At 47.3% G+C, this 26,564-nt stretch overlaps 1 protein-coding gene across 3 annotated transcripts in view; it reads left to right on the top strand.

Moving 5' to 3' along the window:
- The window catches only part of LOC144106347 (uncharacterized), a 66,189-nt gene extending 40,223 nt beyond the window's left edge, over positions 1–25,966 (top strand). For 2 of the 3 annotated variants that reach the window (XM_077639125.1, XM_077639124.1), the window contains exons 2-5: positions 14,783–15,120; positions 17,207–17,308; positions 24,449–24,634; positions 25,830–25,966. In XM_077639125.1, the coding sequence (XP_077495251.1) occupies positions 14,817–15,120; positions 17,207–17,308; positions 24,449–24,634; positions 25,830–25,840 (603 nt within the window). In that variant the 5' untranslated portion in view covers positions 14,783–14,816 and the 3' untranslated portion in view covers positions 25,841–25,966. Of the gene's footprint in view, positions 1–10,695; positions 10,821–14,782; positions 15,121–17,206; positions 17,309–24,448; positions 24,635–25,829 lie in introns of those variants that run through there. The other variant, XM_077639123.1, reaches the window with a different exon arrangement.
- The last annotated feature ends 598 nt before the right edge of the window (positions 25,967–26,564 follow it).

Below are 26,564 nucleotides of genomic sequence, written 5' to 3'. Positions count from 1 at the left end.
AGGCTACATTAGACATCTGTTTAGTCTACGCAAGCAGCGCGAATTCCTTACTGAGATCTTTTCGAAGACCGTGCTGGCAGTACTGACGGTCGACTAAGAGGTGATGTTTCTGTTCAAATCGAAGTAATCGTTTCAGAATGACGATCTTGAAAGCCTTGGAAAGCACATGAAGTATTGGTATGGGGCGGTAATTCCCTATATCGTTTTTATCGCCTTTCTTAAACAGAATAGATATTCCATTCTCCAGCGCCAGCTGCGACACCATCCCCACAAGACTTCCTAGTCGCATCTGGCCACCTGATACCCTGCATCCTCCGGCTACGCTTGCTTTCACTTGGAATCCACTCCGTTATCCTAAGTCACCATCGGTTATCCTCCATGCGGATGTGCATTTTTACTTTATTTACTTCTAGGCCAGCTCCACTCGGTAAAACGATTTAGAGACAGCCTGTCAACACCTGGTGCTTGCTGTCGTGCTGACAGTTTTCCTCTGACGTTAAGTTCACTGGGATAGCAGCCCGCGCTACAGGAGCTGAAGCAGATGCTTGGGAAGGAGGGTGTGACGCAGCGCGACAAGTTCAAGTGAAAGCTCTAGCTCCACCTGGCGAGAGAGGTAGGGAGAGAGAGAGAGAGAGATACGGAAAGATGAAAAGGAGACTTGAGACATCTTGGAAGTACGTGATGACGTGGAAACGACGAGCAGAAAAAAAGCGCGCGATTCAGCAGCGACCGCCTCAGCTGCGACAGGCGCAGAGAGGAAGCATTGAAATTTGCGCGCGAACACGGGGCGTTTCTCGCGGCGCCGTCGAAAAGCGCGCGAAACGCGATTATACACGCGGCCAGCTGTAAAGGAAGGCCGAGAGCGAGGGTGTGTACTTTGGCCCGCAGCAGGAATGAAATGCTTGGAAACGGAACGAAAAGTTGAGGGCAACTGGAGCGGAGAAATCTCCGGGGACAGCCGCTGCCGACACACCTGGTGAAGACGGGCCCACGGCGCTTGCGGCTCACGCGGCAGCGCTGGGCATTCACGGACGCACGCATTCAAACCGAAGGGGTGGGTGGGCAACAGTTCGCTGAGGAGCGCGTGACCCCTGAGGACCATGCAGTCCGCTGAACTTTCCCACAGCGACAGCGTCGCGCAGTTTTTCTGAAGCGGCAGCCGAGCTCTTTCATGGACGACTCTAACGACATCGCAGCCAAGAGGTGCCTCGCTTTTCTAAAGGTGCAAGCATCCCTTGCCGCTTCTAAACGTAATCCAGCGATAATCACGGAAGAACTGAATTGACAGAAGTCGCGCTAATTGACCTCATTAGGAGTGGAGTACAGAAGGCGTGGGTGAAGACCGTGTGCGTGACGTTTTCTGCTATGTTTTCCCTCACAATGGTACAACAGCAAGTGCAGTGCCCATCGAATTCGCTGCGCAATCTTGACCGGTTTGGCTCCTAAAAAAAAAAAAGATGGTGGCGCTGTGCGAGATTTTGCGAAAGACGGGACTTCGGCACGTCTGCTTCGCACGACCAGCCTTCCCGGAAAGGTCCTGCATTAAGAGAAGGTAGGTTGCGCGAACGACTTGGGCACTTCGCCCGATTCTTGCGCGACACAGGAGTGAGGCCGCTGGAGCATGGTATATAACCACCCTGTGTGCCAGCGAGGGAAATGTTCACAAGCATTGCTCGTCGAAGCACGGCTGCATGCACTGACAGATCTGACTGAGATGTATTAATTACCAGGCAACGAAATTGACCGATTCACTACGAGTCTGCGATGAGGGCAAGGCTGTGCATGAAATGATGATCATGATGATGATGTCCTCAGGCTTAATGGCACGTACCCACGGCAGTGGATTGGCCAGGAGATGTTCTCTCTGCATCCGCGTCTTCTTCCCCATTGTCATCAAAGGAGAGATTTAGCATGGTGGATACGTATACCACTGCGCGTGCTCAGGGGGCGTCTAATAAGTCTCCGCTATGCTAAACTTCTCTAAAAACGCCATGGAAAGCGGCGGATTGAAGGGGGGGGGGGAATGGTAGGGGAAGAGGGGGAGGGGACCGCTCTGTAGTCCCCGGCTCCAACTACACCTTCCAACGAGCTGCTCATAAATGCGCCCCTGGCGTATTTCCGGTCCCCAACAATCTTGCTGGTGGTGACGAGTAGCGATGATGGCTGCTTCGGTTGAAGTAGCGCTATCGAATATGTCTTATTTACTTTGTAAATTATGACTACGAGAGAAGTTACTCAAAACTCATGCGGGCGATGGCTGAAGAAGCGCAGAGATTCTTGAACATGAATAATTTACAATATGACGATGTTTGCTTTTAGCAAGTAGCGCGAGGAATCTGTGAGTTAAAAGATCCTCCGTAACTGAAAAGAGTCATTTTGAAACGCCCTTGGCATAGCACTATTATTTCTATATCCAAAAACCAGAAGAAGACACTCAGAGTATTGTTGCATGCTATAATGTGATGATAATGATGGTGGATTTTTTATGGCGCAAGGGCAACTTTGGCGAAAGAGCGCCATGGCATGTGTTTTTTTCATGTACACAAGATGGGGGTCAAAGGCCAATTTTCCGAACTTTTCACCGCAAAGGAGCCGCACATCAGGCCGGGGGAAAGCTTGTAACCATTGTATAACTTCTGGGTAGATATACCTGGTGAGACTACCTGGTGGCACTGGGATCGAACCCCGCACCTCCCACATACAATGTGGATGCTCAACTCACTAGTCAACCTCTGTGGTCGTATACAAGTCAAGAACGAAGCGGCTTTTCCCCGTCGAAGGACCCCCTTCCAGTCAATGGCGTCGGGTGATTCTCATTAATCTGCTAGCGTCACGATACAAGGAGTGGCGTGACAATGGAGGGAGGGGACTGTCCCGGACCATGGAGGGAGGGAAGTATCCCCTTTCATCAGCCACTCTCTGCATTGTCACGCTAGCAGATTCATGAGAATCACCCGACGCCACTGGCTGGAAGGGGGTCCTTCGACGGGGAAAATTCGCTTCCTTCTTGAGTTGTAGCCGACTACGGCACATTTTCTGATGATATTTAATACCTTCTCTTAATTATTATTTTTTCTTATTCCCTTCTCTAACATGTCTCTCCTTTTGTTCAACGAAGCCTCCTGCCACTTTTGCGTTCAGTCTCTCGGGTGTTATAATAAACGTCATTTCGTGTTCAACACTGCCGTCTTCGCATTCGCTTCGAACAACAGAAATTGCTCCTTTCTCCCTGATACGCGCGCTCGCATTCGAGCGCGTGACTAATGCTATTTCTTGGGAAATACTTTTCTTAGTTTAAAATCAAATGCGTCAATTACAGCGAGACTCGGCACAAAACGTGATTTAGCGCACTCCTCTGGCAGACACACTGCGTTGTTCCTTTCAGTCGACCCTTTCGTAAAATCGCGCTGTGACGGTGTGGAAGCGGTGGGGAAATTTTGTCTTTCAAATTCCTTGGCTTCTTTCAATGCGTTCATTTTTTTTACTCGTGTGTTTTCTACGCACATCTTCGTTTCAAAACAAATGACAGTTGTTTTGAAAACTGCATCGTTTTCTCTTCCCTCTTTCTGTCATAGCGGAAAAATTCTTGAAAATGCCGGTACACTTGAGCGCCAATTTTCTACATCATTCAGGAGGCGTGCAGTTCTTGCATAACATTTACGTTGTTTCTTAACGTCATAGCTTTTCTTTCGTATATCATGCGGTCTTTGTTTTTCTGCTGTAAATACCCCGTCTGTCGTTTGGTCCGTTTTTTTTTACCTCATCCAATCCCGCACCCGTCTCTCCGTGCAGCAGCTCCCATCTCCTGCAGGCAGACGTCGTACCTGTTATGCAGGAGTCGCTATTTCTCCACGTTTTCTGTTCTTGGTGATATCACCTGTGGATATTTTGATATCTCGATTCTTCTATTTCTTATATATTTCAGTATATAATTTCCCCGTTCCAATGCTTTTCGTTTTCCGCATTCCTATATTTCTCTGTAGCTTTTCATTTCTGCATATCTCCATCCTCTCTTACTGTCCCCTCACCTCTTTCATTTCATTTCTCCATTCTGCCTGCTATTTCCGATGCCCCAGCTCAGGTGCTTCAGTATATATGGCAGATGCCGGGGCTAGCAAAAATCTTATCCTTCCTTTTTATTATTATTTTAATAAAGCCACTTACTACATATCTCCACATATCGATTTCTCGATATCCCCATTTTATCATAACTTCATATTTCAATTTCTCTGTTTCCTTTTTTTGTGCCTCGTTGATTTGTGTGTTTATCCGAATCTCCATTTCATCGTTCATTTCAGTGTCCAGTTTTCTATCACTTTTTTTTTCTATATCCTGATTTATTCGTGTCGCCATTTCTCTACTGAAATCTTTAAAGGATTAAGCGTTGAGTTCAAGGATATAAACTTTCAGTGCGAGCCTTGTGCACCCTCAGAGTAACAACTTGCGGACGTGTGCAAACTGATTTCCCATTCCTCTCTCCCCTTCCTATCTCTCCCTCGTCCCCATTCCCCCGTGTAGGCTAGCATGCTGGGCAGTTGGAATAGCGCATTGCCGCATTTCGTCTCCAAGCCAATGAGAATGGCCAATCTGCGGTCGTGTGACCGAGGAAAGCAATCTGTGGCCTTCTGGAGGGGTGGAAAGGGTTAAGTTCAGCCATCACTGCGACTTAATCGTCCCCAAGGAAAGCACTTGGGCTCCTTCTTTTCGTGCTTACTGCGTATGCTGAATTGCAGGTGTTAAAAGAAGTACTGAGGACAAGGAGAAGTTAGCCTGCATTGATAGAGTACTGCGTCCGAAGCACAGAGACCACTCTTACTGACAACAGAGCTTTTATAAGCTAGAAAGGCCAAAAAAATACAGGTGTCGCCGCCAACGGCCAATTTCGCAAGTAAAATGCCTGCGTCGACTCGAATTTTTCGCGGGTCCCGGAGGCTACGCTACACCGCCACTCACTTGAAAACGGTGGCAACCCGTCCTTTTCGCTAATGACGTCACGAGTTAGAATGGACAGGCGAAAATTTTTAAGTCCATTTTTTTGCCGATAAATGTGTTTGGCTGCATGACAAACGTCAAATTTGGTAGAAAGAGTCGCAAAATCAATTTTTACTGAAGGACAATATAATTGGGTGCAGTTGCCTTCAATGTTCCTGTAAGATGCAGAAAGAGAGAACAGTGGGTCAAGGAACAAACGCGACTTGAGGATGTAGCCTGGCTGAAATCAAGAAGGAATGAGCATATACAGTCTTTGCCAAAAGTAACCAGGCTGCATGGTTTGGTTCTCCCTCATATAGTGGAGCCCCTACGGCTTCCCTAAAAACCAAAAGGTATCGGAAGGTGAGGAAAAGGGTTCTCCTTACCTAACTGTGATTTACAGTTTGATGGGTGCGGTAGGTGTTCCGCTATACATCTGACAAGCAAATCGTGCAGCCTGGTTACTTTTGGGAAAGAGGGTAAAGGACATGTAAAGTGGAGAACAGATGACCGGTGATCCCTCAGTCTAAAGCATTGGATTCCAAGTGGAGGCAAGCATAACAGAAAGGAGGGTGGGAGGGGGGGGGGGAGCTGTCAGGTATGTGGGCGATATGATCAGGAAAATTGCGAGAATATGATGGCGGCTGCTTCCGAAGTACAGGGCTGATTGGGAGGCCGGCGAGAGAGGCCTTTGTCATGCAGTGGACATAGCAGCTAGCTGGACCGATGAATACAATCACTGCACTGCACTGGGCGCACACGTGTGGTGTCGAGGCCATGCATCTACTTTTACTCCCGCATTGATAGGAGGGCGTGACCGGAGCATACGTGGCCGTAAAGCTGGCGCGCCTCGTGCTAATAATCCCCGCAGCCTGCGGGAAGCTATTTGCGGTGGGAGCGGATTTACCGCCTCACGACTGTTTCCGCAGAATCGTAAAACACTGGGTAGGGTGGTGGCTGTACACGCTCGAGAGTGTTTTTTTTTTTCGTTTCTGGTGTGCTCCCTTTGCCGCGGTATGTTTCTACTCGTCTCTATCTTCGAACACATTTTCTGTTCGTGTCGCACTTCTTTGCTTAAATATGAATGTGCCAAAGGAGATCGTAGGAGTAGTAGCAGGACTTCTGACTGCTCACAAGTTACACTGACATCGTCGTCAATTTCACCAAGTGTCTAACTTCACTGCGCAAATATCTGTCCCATCACCCATCAACGATACTAAGTTCACCAAATGTCTGTCTTCATAATATACAAGTCAATCACTGTAACACCACCAAGTTCATCTTTTCGATCTTCACTAGGGTGAGTCTCTTACGGGAACTCCGAGAGCCATAATCATCAAGCCCCGAAGTACACTGTGCGCAAGTCAGCTATGCAAACAAGTTCATCAAGTATACAACCTCGCTGTGCGAAATTGAGCCACGCTAGGACCCCCATCACCATGTTCATCAAGTCTCAAACTTCACTGTGCGAAAGTCAGCACGCAACATTACTGCCATAAAGTTCGCGAAACCTCTAACTTTATTGTGCGCAAATCGGCTAACCGCCCCACCACTAAGTTCACCAAGTTCCGAACTACACTGTACGCAAGTCTGCTACGCTAGCAACCACCCCACAAGACATCGTCTCAAACGACACTGTACGCCACGCTAACATCCCCACCACCATGTTCACCAAGTCTCCAGCTTAGCTGTGCGGAAGTCAGCCATGCTAACATTCCCACCACCAAGTTCATCAAGTGTCCAATTTCACTGTGGGAAAGTCAGCTACGCTAACATTCACACTGCCAAGTTCATCAAGTGTCCAACTTCACTGTGCGCAAGTCAGCTATGCTAGCATTCCCACAGCCAAGTTCATCCAGTATCCAACCTCAATATGCTCAAGTCAGCTGCGCTAAGTTCATCAAGTGTCCAACGTCACTGTGGGCAGGTCAGCTACGCTAACATTCACACCGTCAAGTGCATCAAATATAATAATAATAATAATAATAATAATAATAATAATAATAATAATAATAATAATAATAATAATAATAATAATAATAATAATAATAATAATAATAATAATAATAATAAATATATATTTTCACTTCAATTCGCAAGTACATGCTCCAGCCCGCGTAAGCGTTATCGCTTGTGTGTGCGTGGCTGGGCAGCCGGGGTGTGAAGCAGATGACTCATCAGTGAAAAAAAAAAGAGCTCGAACAAGACAGACTCAGAAATTGCTTCCGCGATGCAATAAAATAGAAACACAAAAGAGCTCGAACCAGACAGACTAAGAAATTGCTTCCGCGATGCGAGGCGAACACATGTACAAAAAACGTGGAGTACAAGAAAGCATTCCACCGTTGTCACTTTCATGCACGAAATGGCAACGCTGAGAACATGAAAAAATAGATTAAAAATTTGTTACTCAATATTACTATTCAACCACGATCGAAGAAATTTTTAAGTTGTTTTAATCCATTAATGCTCGGGGCGGTTTGCATCTTATTGAAGTAATAAGGAACATAATGACTGCGGGTTTTTTTTTCCATAATTAGTGTAAATCCGTGGTATGACGTATTTTTCCGACTGACGGAGAGACCCTACTTTAATGTTATCGATTTTAAAGACGCTGTGGAAGAAATTTTTGCGCAATATGTCAAAAATAAATTGCTCGTGTACAGGTAGCATCTCAAAATGTTCAATACTAGCTATTACTGCTTTATCATGACAGCTGGTTCCGTAGGAAAGGTTAGATGCAATTCTGTACAGTATGCGGCTTAGTATGTTTAGTTTATATAATGATGCGGTTCCGTAAATTGTTATTCCATATCGCAATATGGAATCTCCTAACCCTTTATAAATCATTTTTCTAACCGACACATCGCAAATAGATCGTAGGGCATACATATAAACACACACCAGGCGCAAACGTTTGGCTAGCTTTTGAATATGAAACTTCCACGACAGAGTTTCGTCAAATGTCATGCCAAGATAATTGAAGCTCGATTTAAGTTCCAAAGGTGGACATGAACAGCATGTACAATTCTTATCATGAATATATATATATTAGAGCATGTTCGAAGTTTTTTGTATGGACTATGAAAGCAAAGAAGGCAGGTTTTTGAGATATTAGTATAAATCTGATTAGCGTTGAACCATTCGATCAAAAAATGAACATCCCGTTGCATCCTGCCGCATGTTTCTTCATAAGTTTCACTTGGTATCACTAGAGCAGTATCATCTGCATATAAAAAAATCTGAGAGCTTAAAGGAACATCGGTCATGTCATTGACGTAAATATTGAATAATAAGGGTCCTAAAACTGAGCCCTGAGGAACACCAGTAGAAACGTGTAACATTGTACTATATGATTCGCCTATTCGAACACATTGTTCTCGATCAGTAAAATAGCTCTTAAAAAACGACATGTAAGGACCTCTGAAACCAAAATGATCGAGTTTAGCTAATAGTAAATTCTGGTTAATAGTATCAAACGCTTTTTGCAAATCAATAAAAAGTGTAAGGACAATGTTATTTTTATCTATTTCTTTACAGATTAAATCATGAAAATCTTCTAGTAGACTTATGGTACTTTTACCTTTGCGGAAACCATACTGGGCGGCATTTAGTAGGTGGTACTTATCACAAAAGGACGTCATGCAGGCGTGTACAATTTTCTCCATGATACAAGCGATGGCGGACAAGACCGCAATTGGCCTGTAATTGTTAAAATCTCTTTTAGAGCCTTTTTTGCGTAAAGGTCTTATTAAACTTATTTTCATGTTCCAGCTTATTTCCAGCTTCACTGTGTGGTAGCAGTCACGATAACATCCTCATCACCAAGTCCACCAGGTATACAACTTCACTGTGCGGAAGGCAGCCACGCTAACATCTTCACCACTAATGTCATCAAGAATCGAACATCACTGTGATGACGCCACACTAACATCTCTAACACCAAGTTCATCAAGTCCCAAACTACGCTGTGCAGAAGTCAGCCACGCTAACACCCTTACCACCATGTTTATAAAGTCTTGAACTTCACTGCTCGGAAGTAAGCTATGTTGGCACCCCCATCAAGTCTTAAATTTTCAATATGCGAGATCCAGTACACATTTCCTCCACCATCAAGTTCACGAAAACTCTAAATTAAGCGTGCGCAAGTCACCTACGCTAAATCCCCGACACCAGGCCTATCAAGTCCCAAACTACGCTGTGCAGAAGTCAGCCACGCTAACACCCTTACCACCATGTTTATAAAGTCTTCAACTTCACTGCTCGGAAGTAAGCTATGTTGGCACCCCCATCAAGTCTTAAATTTTCAATATGCGAGATCCAGTACACATTTCCTCCACCATCAAGTTCACGAAAACTCTAAATTAAGCGTGCGCAAGTCACCTACGCTAAATCCCCGACACCAGGTCCATCAAGTTTCGAACTACACGATACGCAACTGTGCTATGCTGACACCCCCGCCACCAACACATACTGTCTCGAAGTTAACTGTGCCGAAGTCAGCGACGCTGAAGCCCCCACTACCAAATTCATGAAGTCTCCAACCTCACCGTGCGCGAGTCATTTACACTGCCACCACTCGTATGTGGGCACCCACATGAATTCACGACGCAGCCAACATGAACGCAGTCAACAAAACATGAAGGCTTATGTCTGTCATGAAGGCCCCTGTCATTTTCCTTCCCATGTCTCGATGCGCTGTCCTCAAACTTTGAATCTTTCTCACAACCCTCGCCGGTGAGCAAGTGGCACAATGAGTTCGCTGCTTTGCCAATGTTCACGCCGTTTTACTATACTCGCTCGTTCGCCTTCTTGCGACTTCAGCGAGCTCAGTAACTTCGCAGGGGGTACGAACCGACTTCCGCGGGAGGATCGCGACGTGCTCGCGACGACCGTTATACGTGCCGCAACGGCAGCGGAAGAGGCGGCGGCTGCGCGATGGCTGACAGCGATTAAACGCCGGTCGGTGACGCCACGCGAGCAACAAATGGTCGTCGCGCTGTCAGCACCTGTCAACGGCGCCCGTAAGAACGAGTAAATACGAGCCACCCGCTGCTCGTATCGCTTTCTTTCACCGCGAGCTTCTTTCTCGCTCTCTCTTTTTTCCCCTCCACTTTAGCTGACGTTGCGAACTCGCTCAAAGGGAGTTTAAAAACCGATAACTCATCGTGAACATGGAGGAAGTGCATAAATAACCGGGGCGCGTGGAAGACATTCGATAGTGAGAGCGTGTTCGGCATCACAGGAGTGACACAGGACTCGCTGACAGGCAGCGCTGGTTGAAACGTCCGCAAATGAAGGCGCTAGAAAGACGTACGAGCCAGCACCTTTGTCCTAATTGTGCGTACTCCAGAAAAGGGAGCGCGCAGCTGGAATTTCACATCGATTCCTTTCTTATCGTATCTGTATTCTCTCATTATTAATACCTCTCCTTTTTCTGTCTCTCTCTTTAATCAGAGCTTCTCGCACCGTGTCTTCGCATATCTTTCTTTCTTCCTTTCTCTTTTTTTTTTCTTTTCTTATTCTCTCTCCCTCTCTCAGGCCTTTCTTTTTCTTCTTGTTTTTCAGTCATTCATCCTATTTTAATGCTTTATTTTCAACTTTTTGTTGTTGTTTCTTTTTAACTTTCTTTCGGCTATTCCATTCTTCCCAGGATTCCTTTCATTTTTCCCTCGCACATATTCGACTTCGCAGTAATAATTAAGACCTCGGTTATGGGTTCGCTCTGGCGTGATGTCCTTCTCTTCATGGAACGGGCATGAACCAACTGGTCTCTATGACAGTTGGAACGGCAGTTGGTGCCTGCACGCCAACAGGCCTGTATACGCCACGGTACAGTCCGCAAACTGGTGAGCATTTTAGCTTAGTCTAGCGGGGGATGCGATCCACGTTCAACTCCTACTCCTGCTTGCTACTCTTTCCCTGCTTCTTGCGCCACCTGGCCAACCGTCTATTTTTGGCTGGCAGACGCAGCCATCCAATTTTAGAACTTGGAAGTGCTAATCATATCCACGAATATCAAATGTGCTAATTACGCCAACTGCCGTCATCAGATGCCTTTCAGTGCCACATCCTGCGCAATCTCCACGCGAGACCACCTTCGGTGCCAAATCGCACAATTTTCAAAAATCTGTTTTTGTTTAGACTGGTGTGCATACGTGAAAGACGTATATTGGTTCGTTTACACAAGTGCGTAGCCACAAAGCAGAGTGCAGTTTGCCCCTACAGCAAATGTTCTTCGTCGAAGTGTTTCATGTTGTGCATATAGCTGGTCACCCACAGAACATACAGCCGCGCTCAATGTGACCTGCAAAGCGCCGGCACTGACGGCACTAAGCTTCACGCGTTCCACGCCTTTCGAACGTTGTGACTGCGCATGTGTCAATCTCTCGCGAAAAAATGCCTAACTTCATATCTGCAGGGCTCGCGCTGCTTCACGAACCAAAGTGTCACAGGTAGTGTTGAGCGCAGTACATTCACCACACGGAGTGTGGAGAAGGAGGTCCCCTATACGCCGGGCATTTTTAGAAACTTCATCATCGAAAAAAAAAAATGGGCGGACATTGTGGTTTTAATGGAAAATTTATCGCTCAGGAAACCTCACTCATTAATTGAATCTGCCCATGAATACGTATTTGTTTTATGCCGTGAGGTGGTGTTGACGCAGCAGGAACTATGTCATGACCGATCAGCCTACGACCGATTACAAAAATTCAGCACTGCTGCTGTAGCAACTTCCCAGAGCTTAACGACAAATTTTAGTTGCGGGTTCTTCTTATTTAGTGATACGCAGAACGTTAGAAAACATGGACAACCACGTGTGTTGCGTCACCAAGCGGCAAATAATTTTCAACAACCAAACGATGTATGTGGCATAATAGACGAGTTAAGTCACATGAGGCACACAAAAATTGCAGTATGGTCGCCACTTTCTGCGTTTTAATTCACAACAGCACTACGCAAGCCTGCCCAAGACCTGGAGTGACAAAAAGTGAACAAGCAATGATTATACCGCAGATTTTGTATGCTTCATGTGACCTCAGCTATTTTTTTATTTACACCACAACCACCGTTCAACTGTTAAAACCGATACCGAAACGGCATGAGAAAAACATATAATTAATACATTATTCCGTTGGCCAGGCGAATTGTCTGTCGCGTCTCATGGATACTATTGTCTTGTGCACCATTCCAAAGAAGGAATTGGTATCTGAAAATACGGTGTCTCAACGCCTTCTCCTCTTTCATGATACGAAGCAAAGAAGAGAGCGACCGGATGTGGCCCTTTATTTTCAGTGACTCAACGAATGCCATCCCAAAACAATACAGGCCACCAAGGAGGTGGTCTGGAGAATCACAGCAATACGCTGACGAGAATATTCATCGCTCATGCGTTGTAACGAGTTTGCGATGTCTGACTCGTGCGGAAATACCGCAGAGATGGCATAGACGTTAGAGCATCTGCCTTGTAATCGACAAGTACGGGGTTCGATCCCCATTGCCGCTGGGTATCCACCAGTTTCCAATCGGTACGAGCTTTTCCCTGGTCTCGGCTTCCCTGGGGCGAATTGATCGGATAATGTGTCTTCGACCCCATCTTGTGCAGACAAAGACACCTTATGCAAAGGCGCTCTTCGGTCACAGGCGCCCTCGCGCCGTTAAAATTCGTAGTCATCATCACTAGTGCGCACGTTTGAACGTGTTGGTATTTCGTAGCTATGGGCTGCAGCGCTAAAGTCATATCATACAGCGGTGAAAATACTGCACACAATACATGCTCACTGGCGTCTCTTAGTTGTGTACCCTCCTCGCATGTCAGATGTCCATTTTGCACTACAACACGCAGTGGTAATGATTATCCTCGCGTCGGACGCATTACTCTTCCCACTTTACTAGCGTGGATTTTCTAGTTGCGTTCCTAAATCCTTCTTGGATTAACTAAAAATTTCATTTTGGCAGAGCTGACGAATATTTATCCTGATTTAGCGCAGACACAAATCACGAGAAAGAAGACATACACTAACAGCGCTATTCTTGCGTGCGTGCGTGCGTGCGTGCGTGTGTGTGTGTGTGTGTGTGTGTGTGTGTGTGTGTGTGTGTGTGTGTGTGTGTGTGTGTGTGTGTGTGTGTGTGTGTGTGTGTGTGTGTGTGTGTGTGTGTGTGTGTGTGTGTGTGTGTGTGTGTGTGTGTGTGTGTGTGTGTGTGTGTGTGTGTGTGTGTGTGTGTGTGTGTGTGTGTGTGTGTGCGTGCGTGCGTGCGTGCGTGCGTGCGTGCGTGTGTGTGTGCGTGCGTGTGTGCGTGCGTGCGTGTGTGCGTGTCGTCTTTCTCGTGGCTGTGCCTATTGGTCTGTTGGCACCAAAAACTGTTTTACAAAATTCTTCGGTTAAGCACCTATGGCGGCGTAGACGTACCACCCCAACCCCCTCACTTAATCCCCGCCAAAGCCACGTCGCAGTCTCAGCGGAGAGCGTTTCATTTCGTCGTCACCGGCGCTGTACCTCAGCCGACAGCAATCAGCGAGTCTTCTCTAATGCCCTACCTTCTGCCACCCTGGAGCGTACTTAGCGTCATTTTGCCTTATTTCGCTCTTTTATTTTTCACCGCTAACGAGCCCGTTCCCGGCACGAATCTCTTTTCTTCCCGGCGGGCCCAAAAGAGGCAGCTGTTGTGACAGGCGAACGTCGACACTTTCACGTCTTGAGCCACGAAGCGGAGAGCAGAAACTCGGATACTGCCACAAACACGGCGATATACCTACAGAATAAGCCTTTTTGTGCTAGTGACGTCACCACTGAGTGTGACTTTAGTATGACGACAAAACTAATGAGGATATAAGCAGAATTTGCAGGCACGAGCATGTATGATTACTGGGCGCAACAATGCTCACTAGCATTTGCGTACACCTATATACTCTCGAAGCTTTTTACCGGTGTCTTGTCCCGGTTTGAGGTCACAGTGGCGCGAGTGACGTATTTAGGCCGGACACCGGCAAGCTGTCGCAATAAATGGCTGGTCTTACGAAGAAACTCCAGGCCATGAAAGTTCCTAACAGCGCATAAGATGGAACTAGCGGAAACCTTGAAAGTTATGCAATCAGCGTGAGGTAAATTAAAGACACAAGAAAGTATAACGTGGGGAGGCTCGAGCAAGCACTATAGCGCGGAAGAGGCCTAACAGCAACAAAACAGGAAATCGGGCTTGGGAAAATAGCGGATACGAAGTGAAACGTACATACGGCAATGTCATTAGATGTTTTTACCATACCGGAGACGTGGTATAGCGGAGACGTATACCGGTTTACCGGATCCCTCTCGCTCATGCGCAGAGGCATTGTTGGGGTGAGGTGGAGCCACTGCACGTGCGCAGCCGGCGTCCGGTAAACCGGTATACGTATCCGCTAGTACGTCTCCGGTATGCTAAAAACGTCTATTAGCAATTTGGATGAGATCGTCGAAGTAGCAGAGAAATTGCATATGGATTTATCCACCAGCCAAGAGTAGCATTACTCAATAGAAAAAGGTGACGTCAAAGATTTGAAAAATTGAAGTTTAGACCAATTAGATTACACAACCAGGAAACGTGCCCTTAACACCTTTCGCTGAAATTAACCTCAAGCAGCACAGGTAATGGGCCCATTATTGGATAAATATTGGCAAAGGCTGGTACTACAAATAGCCAATGTGAAACCATTCGCTTCCAATACTGGGCCAATTACCTGTGCTGCTTGGGACACTGCCTTCTCATCTCGGCTGCACATCCTCTAACAGCCCATCTACCCGTGTATAGCTGTGTCGAAATTGGGCTGGCGCAGCTGCTGCAGGTGCAGAGACAGCGGATGCCACGGGATGCCTGCCTCTACCGGCAGCGCTGCTGACGGGGCGAGCAGTGGTGGCGCTGCTGATTGCGGCCGCCTCGTGCCAGCCCTGGTGGCGGCCGCCGCGCTACTGGGCTGCGCCCTGGGGTCGTCGGCCGCCAGCGTCACGGTCGAGGTGGCCTCGGCACCGTCATCCGAGGAAGGCCGCGGCATAATCGACACGGCGCACAACCTGCGGGTGTTCAAGCCGCGGGCCAAGCACTGCATCAAGAACGTCATCAACTACCGGGACGCGCCGCCGGACAGGAGAGGGCGCTTCCACATACTGCTCGGCCGTAAGCTGCTCCCCCTTACCCTGTCCGCAGAAGGCTAAAAGGAAGACAAGCTGAAGGCCGGGGACTATAGACGGAGAAAGCAAGAGCACGAGCGCTTGGCTCACATGCTTTATTCGTCGTTTTAGTGGCCACTGCTATTCCAGTCTCGAGTCCATTAGCTCTGTTTCCTTTAGCATAAACGAGTACCAACTCGCCTAGCTCTCTAATCTCTGTCTGCCTTATCGGTAAAATATGATCGTTCGAATTCGCCTCTGAACTTAGGTGGGTTGAGGCACGAAATGCTTTTGCAACCTGACGTTAATGCCATTTGCAGAAGACGTAACAATGAACATGGACATCACACGGGAAGGGGCATAGCTGAAGCGAGGGAAAGTACACGGTTGTTCGCGGCTGAAGCCTTTTCCCACACTTCCTACCTGCAGAAATGAGAGTGGCCCGTGTAAACCACACTTTTCCTCTCATCCAACACACTTGCATAGGGACCGAGCGCAGATGAATTGCGCGCCCTTCGCTCACCTCAGGCCACCATCAATTAAAGAAACTTTCTGGCTACGCCACTACACCACGGGACGAAGCAGTTCATAGTGTTCCAGCCGTTCCAGCGCTCTAGAATTAATTCGGATTAATTTTAGACCTCACGTATGCGCACTTCGATATTTACTTGTCACTTAGTCTTCCGTCTGGTGCTACCGCGACGTCAATGAACCTAACTGCGTGGTCCATGCCTTAGCATTACTCCGGGAAGACAGTACCAATCGAGTATTGACATGTCCGTTTTTCTTGATATTTCCCTGGGTTTCGCGTTGTAGTCGTACCCAGCAATTGTGGACAAAAAAGCATTTTTGAACGAGAAAGAGTTTATAAACGCAATTTTTTTCATACATTGTGAGATTTCACTATATCAATCAATATACCTGCAGATCTCCAGTCGGCAGACGAATTTTTTTTGCTATTAAGGTTTTGCTGTCTAAAAAATGTTCCCCATTTATTTTATATGGCAGTCTCAACTCCTCGATGCGATCGGTGGAAAAACTTTGAAAGAGAGATTTTGCTAGGCATCGGAAGAATGGACCATTACCTTCAATATTTACGTAACAGTACCTTACAAAATTCCAATATTCAAAATTTTTTCCCAAGAATGCCGGACATGAGTAGTGAGTACCGGGATGGTGTCTGCCAGGCGAACCACCCAGAATGTGGTTACCGCAGAAAGAGGAGGGTATGGCGAGGACGTAGGAATCCGCAACCGGGGGATGGCTGCCACAGGAACCATCGGATGGCTGTTACCATGGTAACCGTGGAAGGAGGGGTGAAAAGTTGGCGATAGTGGAAGAATGTAGCGCGGTACGTCTGCGGCGCATGATGCGAAGCGAGTCGCCCATGGACAAACTCAGCATTTGAGGCGCAGCGCAACTGGAACGCCGGACTGGAGAAGAGCGCCAGCCGAACAACTAGTACACATGAGCGGGAAACTACAGAGAGTTCTCTGTAAATAGAGATATGAATATCGCTCTCAAATTCTTTGCCTCAATATACCGTGAGATGAAAACACTTCAACAGCTGACGCTGAATCTCCCGTTACAGAGCAGATACTTATAGAAATATAGCGCGTACCGCGGCCCGCCACTGCGGGTCTCGAGCGCGCCCCCCTCGAGACCGGCTGTGACTGCGCATGCGCAGATCGCCATGAGGGCACCAGATGGCGCAACGTACCCGTCAACAGTGAAGTTACCGTAAAAGTACCTATACAGTATCTATACAGGTATACTATACAGTAACTCTAGTCAACAGTTGTCAACAGCTCGCCCGCCTACCGCGTCGGGACCAAACAGTGCGTGCGTAGTGGTGGTGCGCGCTATGCTATAATTATATATTGTTAACCATATTGAGAGTTTTTATTCCTTCTTCATGGGGTAGCCAAGCGAAATCATCTTCCAGTTTACTTTCCTGCCATTTTATGACTCTTTGTTCTAATCTCCAGCGATATACTACAGTATCGTACTATAGCCCCTGACAACGTACACTCTGTATACGGAGATTCGCGTATACGCAATCGAACGTCTGTCTCACGGTGCCTCTCGCCCAGGCATGGTGGAGTACGTCGACCAGATGACCGAGCAGAACTACAAAGCCAAGGTCAAGCTGCTGTCCAAGAGCGGGACCATGCTGCACGACAAGTTCAACGACGGTGAGTGTGGCTCGCGCGTCGTGCATGCGTGTAGAATGCATCTCGGCTGAGCTACGTCACTCAACTCGAACGTCGCTCAACTGCGTGTCGGCAAGTGAGACGAAAATAGCGCCTCGGAACAGAAGGAAGGAGGGAGGTGGTCGCTGTTTATTCTCATCGATGAAGCACGCGACGAACGCAACAAATCTATGTGTGTAAACAGCGAGTGGTTTAATTTCAACTCACCTATTTTCAGAACCCTATATAATGCTCTAAATTTCTTTAACGTACTATCATGAGCAATATGAGCAGGAACACAGGAGCGCGTGGCAGATAGCCTCGAACCCTCCTTGTTGCAATCCACGGTGGCAGCTTTTCACAAGATTGTGGAAAGGGTTGTGCTGCGTTGCAGCTGCTTCTGAAAAAAGGAATAATGTAACCCCCTTTCCACTTTCTTTCTGACAGCGGCTGCCACGAATCGCTACAAGTAGTGTTCGAAGCTATCGGGTTCGAGGCTATCAAGATAGTACTATCATGAGCAATATGAGCAGGAACACGGGAGCGCATGCCTGATAGCATCGAACCCTCCTTGTAGCAGTAGTGTTTCTTCAAGCGAACCTTATTGTATGGCTTAGCAACACTCCGATACCGATAGTGACGGTCAAGTTGAAAACCGTTCCACCACAAAACAGTTGTTTCAAAAGATTTCCGCAGCGTATCGAACTCGGTGATTGTTCTGCAGACACGAGACAGATCCAAACCGGGACGGCCTTGATAAACCAGATCATCGTAAAGCCCCCTGAGCACAAATGCTTCATCACAGCCGGGGTTCTGTCGAGCTGCAGCGAAAGAGTCGAATCGAGGTCACCGCAGCCTCCACGAGGACTCCAGCGCAGCGCGAATCATCGCGGCGTCCGGGCCCCGTGTCCGTGCCCGCGGTGCCGGAGGAAACGTGCAGCTTTCCTCTCCCTCGCGGCCTGCATGCGAAGCCGTAAATCACCCCCGTGTGCGCCCTCCATCGTTACTTCACGGAACCCGGCAGGCACGCTCTTCGCTCTGCTTCCTTCGTTGCTGCATTCCTTCGGTCCCGTTATCGGACTGCATGCAGCTGCCGCTATATGCACTAATGCTTTTGCGCCTGTGTGAGCGGGCTTAATTCGGATTAAGGTTTTCGCAACGACAGGTGTGTGAGGGACTTTTTGCGGTGTCACCCTTATAAAAACGGTCTAAAGACAGTCTATAGACTTCTTAGACACTATTGCCTTTGTATAGGCATTTCTTGTCTATTCACAGTCTATAGACTGACTATTGACAAAAGTTTACTAAAAGTATACGGCTATAAATCTATAGATTGTCTATAGACTGTCTATAGCATTTGTACTGTCAATAGACTGTTCTTTGGGATTTGTCTAAGACAGACTTCATAGATAAAAGTCTATGGACAGTTTATAGAATGTCTAAAAAAAATTTTGTAAGGGAAGTTACGCCCGATGTCGTCGCCGTCGTGGCTGAAAACATTGCATTCGCCTGGCTAGAAATGTACTGTATTATTCATGCGGTTTCCCACCATATAACCCAAATAATCACTGATGTCCATGGGACGCCTGAAGAACATCGTTTTTTGAGTGTCCCGAATGTTTATTTGACATCTTGAATGTCGAATCACATCCATGGAAGTTCTAAGGCAGATGTTCTAAAAAAATAAAAAGCTGGATCCTAGGAAGGTGTTCTGGACGTGTTACGTATGTCCGAAGCACATACTTTGTTCGACTGTAGAAGGTTGGTTTGGTACGTCTTTCAAGGAAATAGCACACCAGACATGGGAAAGTCAAATAATCGTCATGTTTTATCGCCGTATAGTATTTGTGTGATAGCAGTTTAGCTCAACGTACTTCGTTCGTTTAGCAAAATGAGCCAATAGATATAGAGGCATGTTTCATTACTGTTCGGATAGAACATTGTTTACCTAACACGTGGGAAGATTATTCTCTTGCATAAGCATTCACAAACACAGCACGATACTTCGTGCACGAGGGATTGATCTGGTGGCAGTTTGTGAGAGCGAAATTCCAGCCCTTCAGCACAAGTGGTTGGTCGACTGCAAGAACTTCTAGAAAAAATTTCCTCACAATTTAAAATTCGTGCGGTGCTTGCCAGTGAATATACATCGGAGCAAATTATTTTCTTCGAACTTTCCGCCCTTATTATATAATAATAATAATTGGTTTTTGGGGAAAGGAAATGGCGCAGTATCTGTCTCATATATCGTTGGACACCTGAACCGCGCCGTAAGGGAAGGGATAAGGGAGGGAGTGAAAGACGAAAGGAAGAAAGGGGTGCCGTAGTGGAGGACTCCGGAATAATTTCGACCACCTGGGGATGTTTAACGTGCACTGACATCGCACAGCACACGGGCGCCTTAGCGTTTTCCCTCCATAAAAACGCAGCCGCCGCGGTCGGGTTCGAACCCGACCCTTGTTATATGCTGCTTTTAATTTTTGCCAGCATCCATTTTGGGTTAGTGCTGATCCGTCTTTCAATTTCTCTAATGATATACGAATTTAGTCTCGTGCGGGCACGTCCTAAAATTTTTCCTCCGTGTCCACGAAGAAAAAAATTCAAGTTTCAAATAATAAATATTCCTGACATGTAATTTTAAAAATGTAATTCACGACAGCAAATAGATAATGTGGACATGCAGGCGTCCGTGTTCGGGGTATTCAAGGAGCGGACAAAATCACTAATCCGAATCAAAAATTTTATTAGTGTTTTAGATTTCCTTCATTTCTAAGTTTCTCCGCAGTGCACTAGTCCTACCTAATGGCAGAAGATTAACTTTTAAAAGCATGAAATATAAATGCACTTAGTGCGTCTTTCGGCGTAGCAGATGCTTACGTGGTTTCACTAACCACACCATGGGTACCTTTTGCGGCCAGAACACGTAATCAGTATTTAAACTTTGCCTGACTTCTGGCTAATTGCGCCATTAGTCGCGCGAAGTGCACTCCGAAGAACATCAACTTGACAATTATTAAAATCTCCTGATGCGAAAAGTAATATAGAAGAAGAGGTCCCACAGCCGATGACCTCGTGTAGAGAATAACTGTGAGAATTGAACAAGGCGTACCACACTGACAAAAAAAGGATCAAGCGAAATAAACCACAACACAATTTAATAAGGGACCGTAACGAAAATAATATTGAGAAAACCACAGGAGCAATGCAACAAGCGACATAACGGCGTAACAATGTCTGCGCCCGCCGTTTCCAGAACAAGTGGAAACAACCATAAGCCTTCGCTTCTTCTCCTACGGCTCTGCGTCTGAGGTCGTCGTCCCCGAATGTCCTCCTCGCAGACCGTAACGAGGTCGCCAGACGCTTACGGCGTCGATAAATATTCCTCCCTTATGTCCGGACGTCATGTCAACCACGAGGCGACGGTATGTACATCGACAGCAGCAACATCTTCGCCGACTCGGCAGAGGACGCCTTATCGCTGTTTGCCCTGATACAGTAGCGGAGACGTACAGTCTTTGCCAAAAGTAATCGGGCTGCATGATTTGCTTCTCCCTCGTATAACGGAGCCCCTACGGCTTCCCTAAAAACCGAAAGGTATCGGAAGGTGAGGAAAACGGTTCTCCTTACCTCACAGTTATTTACAGCTTGATGGGTGCGATGAGTGTTCCGCTATACAAGTGAAAAGCAAACCGGGCAGCCTGGTTACTTTTAGCAAAGGGGGTGTGTATTAACAGCTACCTTTCGCACGCATTGGAGGCCTACTTAATGTTGGCATCAGAGGCATAATCAGAGATCCCTTTCATTGTAGAATAGGTTCACGGGCGCATTGAAGAGAGGTAAGAGTCCTCACCTCCAAACTGGCGAAAAATTTTCTCCCGGGACACCGCATTGGCCTCCCCCCCCCCCTTTTTTTTTTTCGACAGAGAAGGTTTAAGAAACGCCCTTTTCAAATAGTGATGCCCGTCAGCTTCCTATAAATGCGCCCCTGAAAAGGCTGGAGTGAGGACGACGGGGGGTGCATTGTGCCCGGATCCTGGATACAGGGTTTGATGAAAAGAAAATTGTTTGACATCGAACAGGTCACGTTTTAGACGGGGGAAGGGAAGAGGCCGGCTTCAACTTACCTCAGTTTTCTTTCTACAGCAAGCGCTGTTAAGGTCGCGGTTTCCGGGTTACGCGTCGTCGTCAGCGGCGTCGTAGCGCGAAAGTGCAAGAAGGAAAAGAAAGAGTGAGAGACAAAAGGTGCAGCGCGCTACGCTGATTTGTCGAACCACCCTCGCTTATTGTTAGCTGAGACGTACATCCGGCGTGACCAGCGCACCGAGTCGAGACATTGCCCCGCCGCGGTGGCTCAGTGGTTAGGGCGCTCGACTACTGATCCGGAGTTCCCGGGTTCGATCCCGACCGCGGCGGCTGCGTTTTTATGGAGGAAAAACGCTCAGGCGCCCGTGTGCTGTGCGATGTCAGTGCACGTCAAAGATCCCCAGGTGGTCGAAATTATTCCGGAGCCCTTCACTATGGCACCTCTTCTTCCTTTCTTCTTTCACTCCCTCCTTTATCCCTTCCCGTACGGCGTGGTTCAGGTGTCCAACGATATATGAGACAGATACTGCGCCATTTCCTTTCCCCCAAAACCAATTATTATTATTATTATTATTATTATTAGTCGAGACCGTAGATGACCGTGACCGCGCGCCACTCCTGCCCTACGCCCCGCACCCACAGCCAACGTTAATGGAACTAAACTTTGCATTAACGTTGCCCACAACCAAACAACTCATGACTGGTTTTTGCACCCAAGTACACTCTCAGCAAAAGGCATTCAACGGAGCTTCCCTGTGGTGTCTGTGAGACGCCACAGGCATGTGTGACACGCAACATGAGAATGTATACACGCGGCAGAAATCCCTCACAGACAAAAAACATTATGCTTTGTTTCATGGGCCTATGGAGATGTCTGCTAGCACGTTTCAGTTCCAGATGTTCAGTGGAACATTATAAATTTATTTTGAATGGGGTCCCAGGAGCCACTAGATATTTCCACCCACATCAAGTGACGTCAAGGTGTACTTGCCCCAATTGTTGAGACGTCACAAAACCTAGTGGCTGCTCTAGGTATAACCAGTGCTTGCCGGCGACGCCAACGTCATCAATATTGTGGCAGTACAGGTTGGACGGTCGATCGTGGCGTCAAGATTCACTTCAGCACTGGCCCCGACCGAAGCTGAAACTGCCGGCACAAAATCGTTTGTATTTCATTATTAACGCTGCGCACTGGTGTTATGAGCTGATTTTCATAATTAATAGACCCCGTATGGCTTTCTCAAGGCAAACAAACAAAAAGACACCCAAAACTTTTGTGCCTAGACCACTTAAGTGAAAGGTTGCTAATCACTTTAAAGAAAATATTAGGGCACATGTCACGCTGTAATGATCTGGGACTCTTCTCAGTATAAATGCTCTCATCAAATGCTGGGTTATCCTGAATTCGCTCTGTAGCGCGCTAACAACTCGACCCTTGGAATGATAAGTTTATTCTATTTTTTCGTTCATGGACCTCGAAACACAGTGCGGGGTGTCACTTTCTGCCACGCAGAATTGGCTGTGGCTGGCAGATGCAATCCCTGGGCGTTCTCCCTTTACGAGCCGGCTAATTGCTGCGACATCTGCAGCGATGTCGTAAAACGACGACTTTCATATTCTGGATGAGTGGCGCTAGCTATGCGTGGAGCGCGGCGCCGCTGCTCGCTGCTGCTGCGTGGGAGTTGAGATTTTAATTCCTCGTCACGTGTGAAAGCCGACACGTGTGCTGGCACCGCGAACGCTTCGCGCTGTGCATACATGCGTCTGCGCTTAAGTGTCGTCTTCGGCTCAGCAAACATGTATGTCTTAGCTTGGACATAACTGCAGCGCGAAAAAAAAAAGGGAAGACAGCACTCAAGACAAGGACAAACTAAGCAAGCCAAGTCTAAGCTAAGCAACCAACTAGCCCAAAAGCTCGTTTTACTAAAGCATATTTCCTCTACAGTGGGCCCTTCCTTCTGTGTTAAGTATTTCCTTCAGCAGCGTTTGTACTTGTCGAGTGTTTTCTTCCCTATGCCGTTGTTTTTTTCGCGCTGCAGTTATGTCCAAGCTAAGCGACCAACTTGCCCAAAAGCCCGTTTTACCAATCCTGTAGGCTTTGGCGGTAATTAGACCGTGCCGTTACTCACGTACTAAATATTGTTGTTATTGAGGAAATAGCGTATAAAACATTAGCTCTCCCTTTAGAGAACTCAGTGAGACTGAAGCGTGGTAGCAGGCTTAAGATGTGCGCCGAACATGTACCCCTCTTCCGAAAGTAACCGAGCAGCAGGTTTTTGCTTATGAATCGTATAACGGAGCCTTTACGGCACCCCTAAACACCGAACGGCGTCAGAACGTTGGGGCAAGGATCCACCTTACATTACACTGATTCGGGGCTTAAGGGCTGCTGTAAGTGCTTCGCAACGCGGTTAAGAAACAAACCACCCTTGCCCGGTTACTTTTGGCAAAGAATGTACATGTCGTGCTGTCCTGCTGATACAGGAGGGTTTACAAGATTTCGCATTGAGCCTACTGCCTATCTTTCCTCGGTCGCAGGTCGTCACTCAACAACACGCAAAACGCACACGCACATCGCTAGGTTCAGACTAACAATCTCCTCCACCGCTTATATTCTGCAGCTCCGTATGGCATGAAACAGTTCACTGTCACAAAAATCCGGAGATCAGGGCAGATACAGAAAGCGTTCTGTACACACGCAACGCTTCAATTACCTTTCAGCCATGAGCGCCTGGAAGTACGGAATCATGCTGCAACGAGTTTTGCTTTGCTCACCTCTGCCCAGATGACTGACCAGTGCTAGCCTTGGCACTGTGGCACAAGATCAGCTGGTGCTACAGTGCTACGTTGAAATAAAGTTTGCGCACTTTATCTCAGATTAAATTATTAGAATCAGGCGTGGAGTGTAACCAACTAACTGTGCATCGAAGTGATATGACCCTTGACAGCGTAGTGCGTACCTAGAGCGGAATAATGCCCTTCAATACATTTTTTTTTTGCGTCAGGGGCATCGTGACGGCATATATAAGGTTTACACCCATCTCTCCCCCGTCGTCGCAGCTTTCACGAGGTGTGTCCAGGACCCGTGCTCGCAGCCCCCGGAGCCCGGCTGGTGCCTGCAGAACATGGTGATGTTCTACTACGACCCGGACAGGGCCTCCTGCAACGAGTTCACCTACACCGGCTGCGGGAGGAACTTCAACAACTTCCTCACCAAGCAGGAGTGCCGCAAGATCTGCGTAGAAGGCACGTGCCTCTATATATGGGTGTCTGCGCACAAGGCCGGGCCCCGTTATACCTCGTCTGATCACTGAACAATGCATATGACGTATTTCGTTACGTGGCATATGCGCCCCCTGCTTGTTTTCGCTTGCTGTCGATTCAGCGCCCAGTCTGTCTGTTGGCAACACTTGCAGGTCATGAGGCCAATGTCGGCACGTGTGGCGCGACGTCTTGTGCAGTTATGTTCCGGAAAAAAAAATGTCAGAACTGTTAATTCTCGTGGTCTCGATGGAGGCCAACTTCAATTCGTCTTCAGATCGCTTGGCGGTTCCCATTTATGTTTCGGAAAAGGATCATGCCAATGAAAGTTGCTGGGGACAAGGCTATTTTGAAGTGTAGTTACAAGATACTACGTATTTTTCATGGGCCTTATGCAATACCCAGGTACAGTTCATACATTTATGCGTGAAGAGTTAGTAGTAGTAGTGGTTTATTAATATAATAATAAAAAAGAAGTATAAGGTTTTTGCTAGCCCTGGGATCTGCCATCGATACTGAAGCACCTGAGCTGGGGCAGGGGAAATAAAGTATGGCAGGCATAATGGAGAAATGAAATGAAAGAGGTGAGGGGACACGAAGAGAGGATGGCGGGAGAGGTAATATACACAAACTATTTACACAACAGGAAATGTGTACAGGTTGAGCGCGTGATTAATTCATGATGAAGCAGTGAAGAGTATTCCATAACACTAAGTAGCGTGAAGAAAATATTGGGTGCACAGGATACCAGTGTGCCGATTTTTTTTTTCGCATTACTTCACTTTTTTTCGCTTCTTTTATTATTTCCATAATTATCTGATAAAAATAAAACCGCCGGAAAGTCTAGCATCTGTTTTCTAGCATGCAAGGCATTTTCTTTCTAAGCGTTTTCTATAGAAAGAGTGCCAGAAAAAAGGCCAGGCGTTTATCTCAGTGTATTCAATTTCCGGAAAATTTTTCAATCCTGTAACATATTTAGAAGACGGCGCAAAAGGGCACAGAAGAGAGAACGCACATTTCTGCATTCCGCGCCCTTTTGAAACTGTCAGGTGGAAAATAAAAGTTGCCATATACTATAAGCGCCACTTTGGCTCGATCTGCTGCGTCGCAGTGCGCAAATTGACGCAGAATGCGTCGTGCATAATTTAAGCTAATTAACGTTTTGCCCTCTTTTCTGCAGGCCGGACGTGATCGGGACATTCGGCACGCGGGTGGATGACTGGGAAGACCACGGCGCGCACGAAGACAGCACGCAAACTGGCCCGCACGGGAACGCTTTTGCAGAAATAAACGGAAAGTCTGAGTGGTTATTGTATACTCCAGCGACGGACTTGTACGGCCTGAAGACTGAATCACTGCTTACGCGACAAACCTACAAGGACGTGCAGGTGTTCGCGAAATTTATTCAAAAACGGAAACCGCGAAAAGGTTTAATTTGTTCGGAGAGCAGAAAGTTGGGCTAGTTGGTTAGCATGCATACTGAAGCAGTTGGCGCGGAACAACGAGGACAAGCGAGACAAACAAAGACGAGCGTTTGTCTCGCTTGTCCTCGTTGTTCCGCGCCAACTTCTTCAGTAATTTGTTCCTTGCCTGGAAGCAGTGCAAGCCCGCGTTCCCTACTAGGCGACTAATCCGATGTTGCCGAATAAAACACATTGAATAGTACGGAAAGTTCGACAAGCTGGTGATCCGTACATCGTCCCAGTACGTCGTCGATAGAGCCTCCATCCTTACGTTTGTGCCTGTCTGCCGATTGATGAATAAAGCGTTTTCTCTCTCTCATCTCTCACGAGAAGTTGCAATATGAGGCCGGCGAACGAATTCCCTTTCTTTGCCAGTGCGTTCCGAGGGACACTGCGCCCCGGTCACGTGACAGCCAGGGCTCGACACGTGTAGCCTGAGCTCGAGTACGTCA

Source organism: Amblyomma americanum, chromosome 10 (genome assembly GCF_052857255.1).
Source record: "Amblyomma americanum isolate KBUSLIRL-KWMA chromosome 10, ASM5285725v1, whole genome shotgun sequence".
In the NCBI taxonomy this organism is placed as follows: Eukaryota; Metazoa; Arthropoda; class Arachnida; order Ixodida; family Ixodidae; genus Amblyomma; species Amblyomma americanum.
The sequence above is the reverse complement of the archived record's forward strand: the minus strand, read 5'-3'. Positions and strand labels throughout refer to the sequence as shown.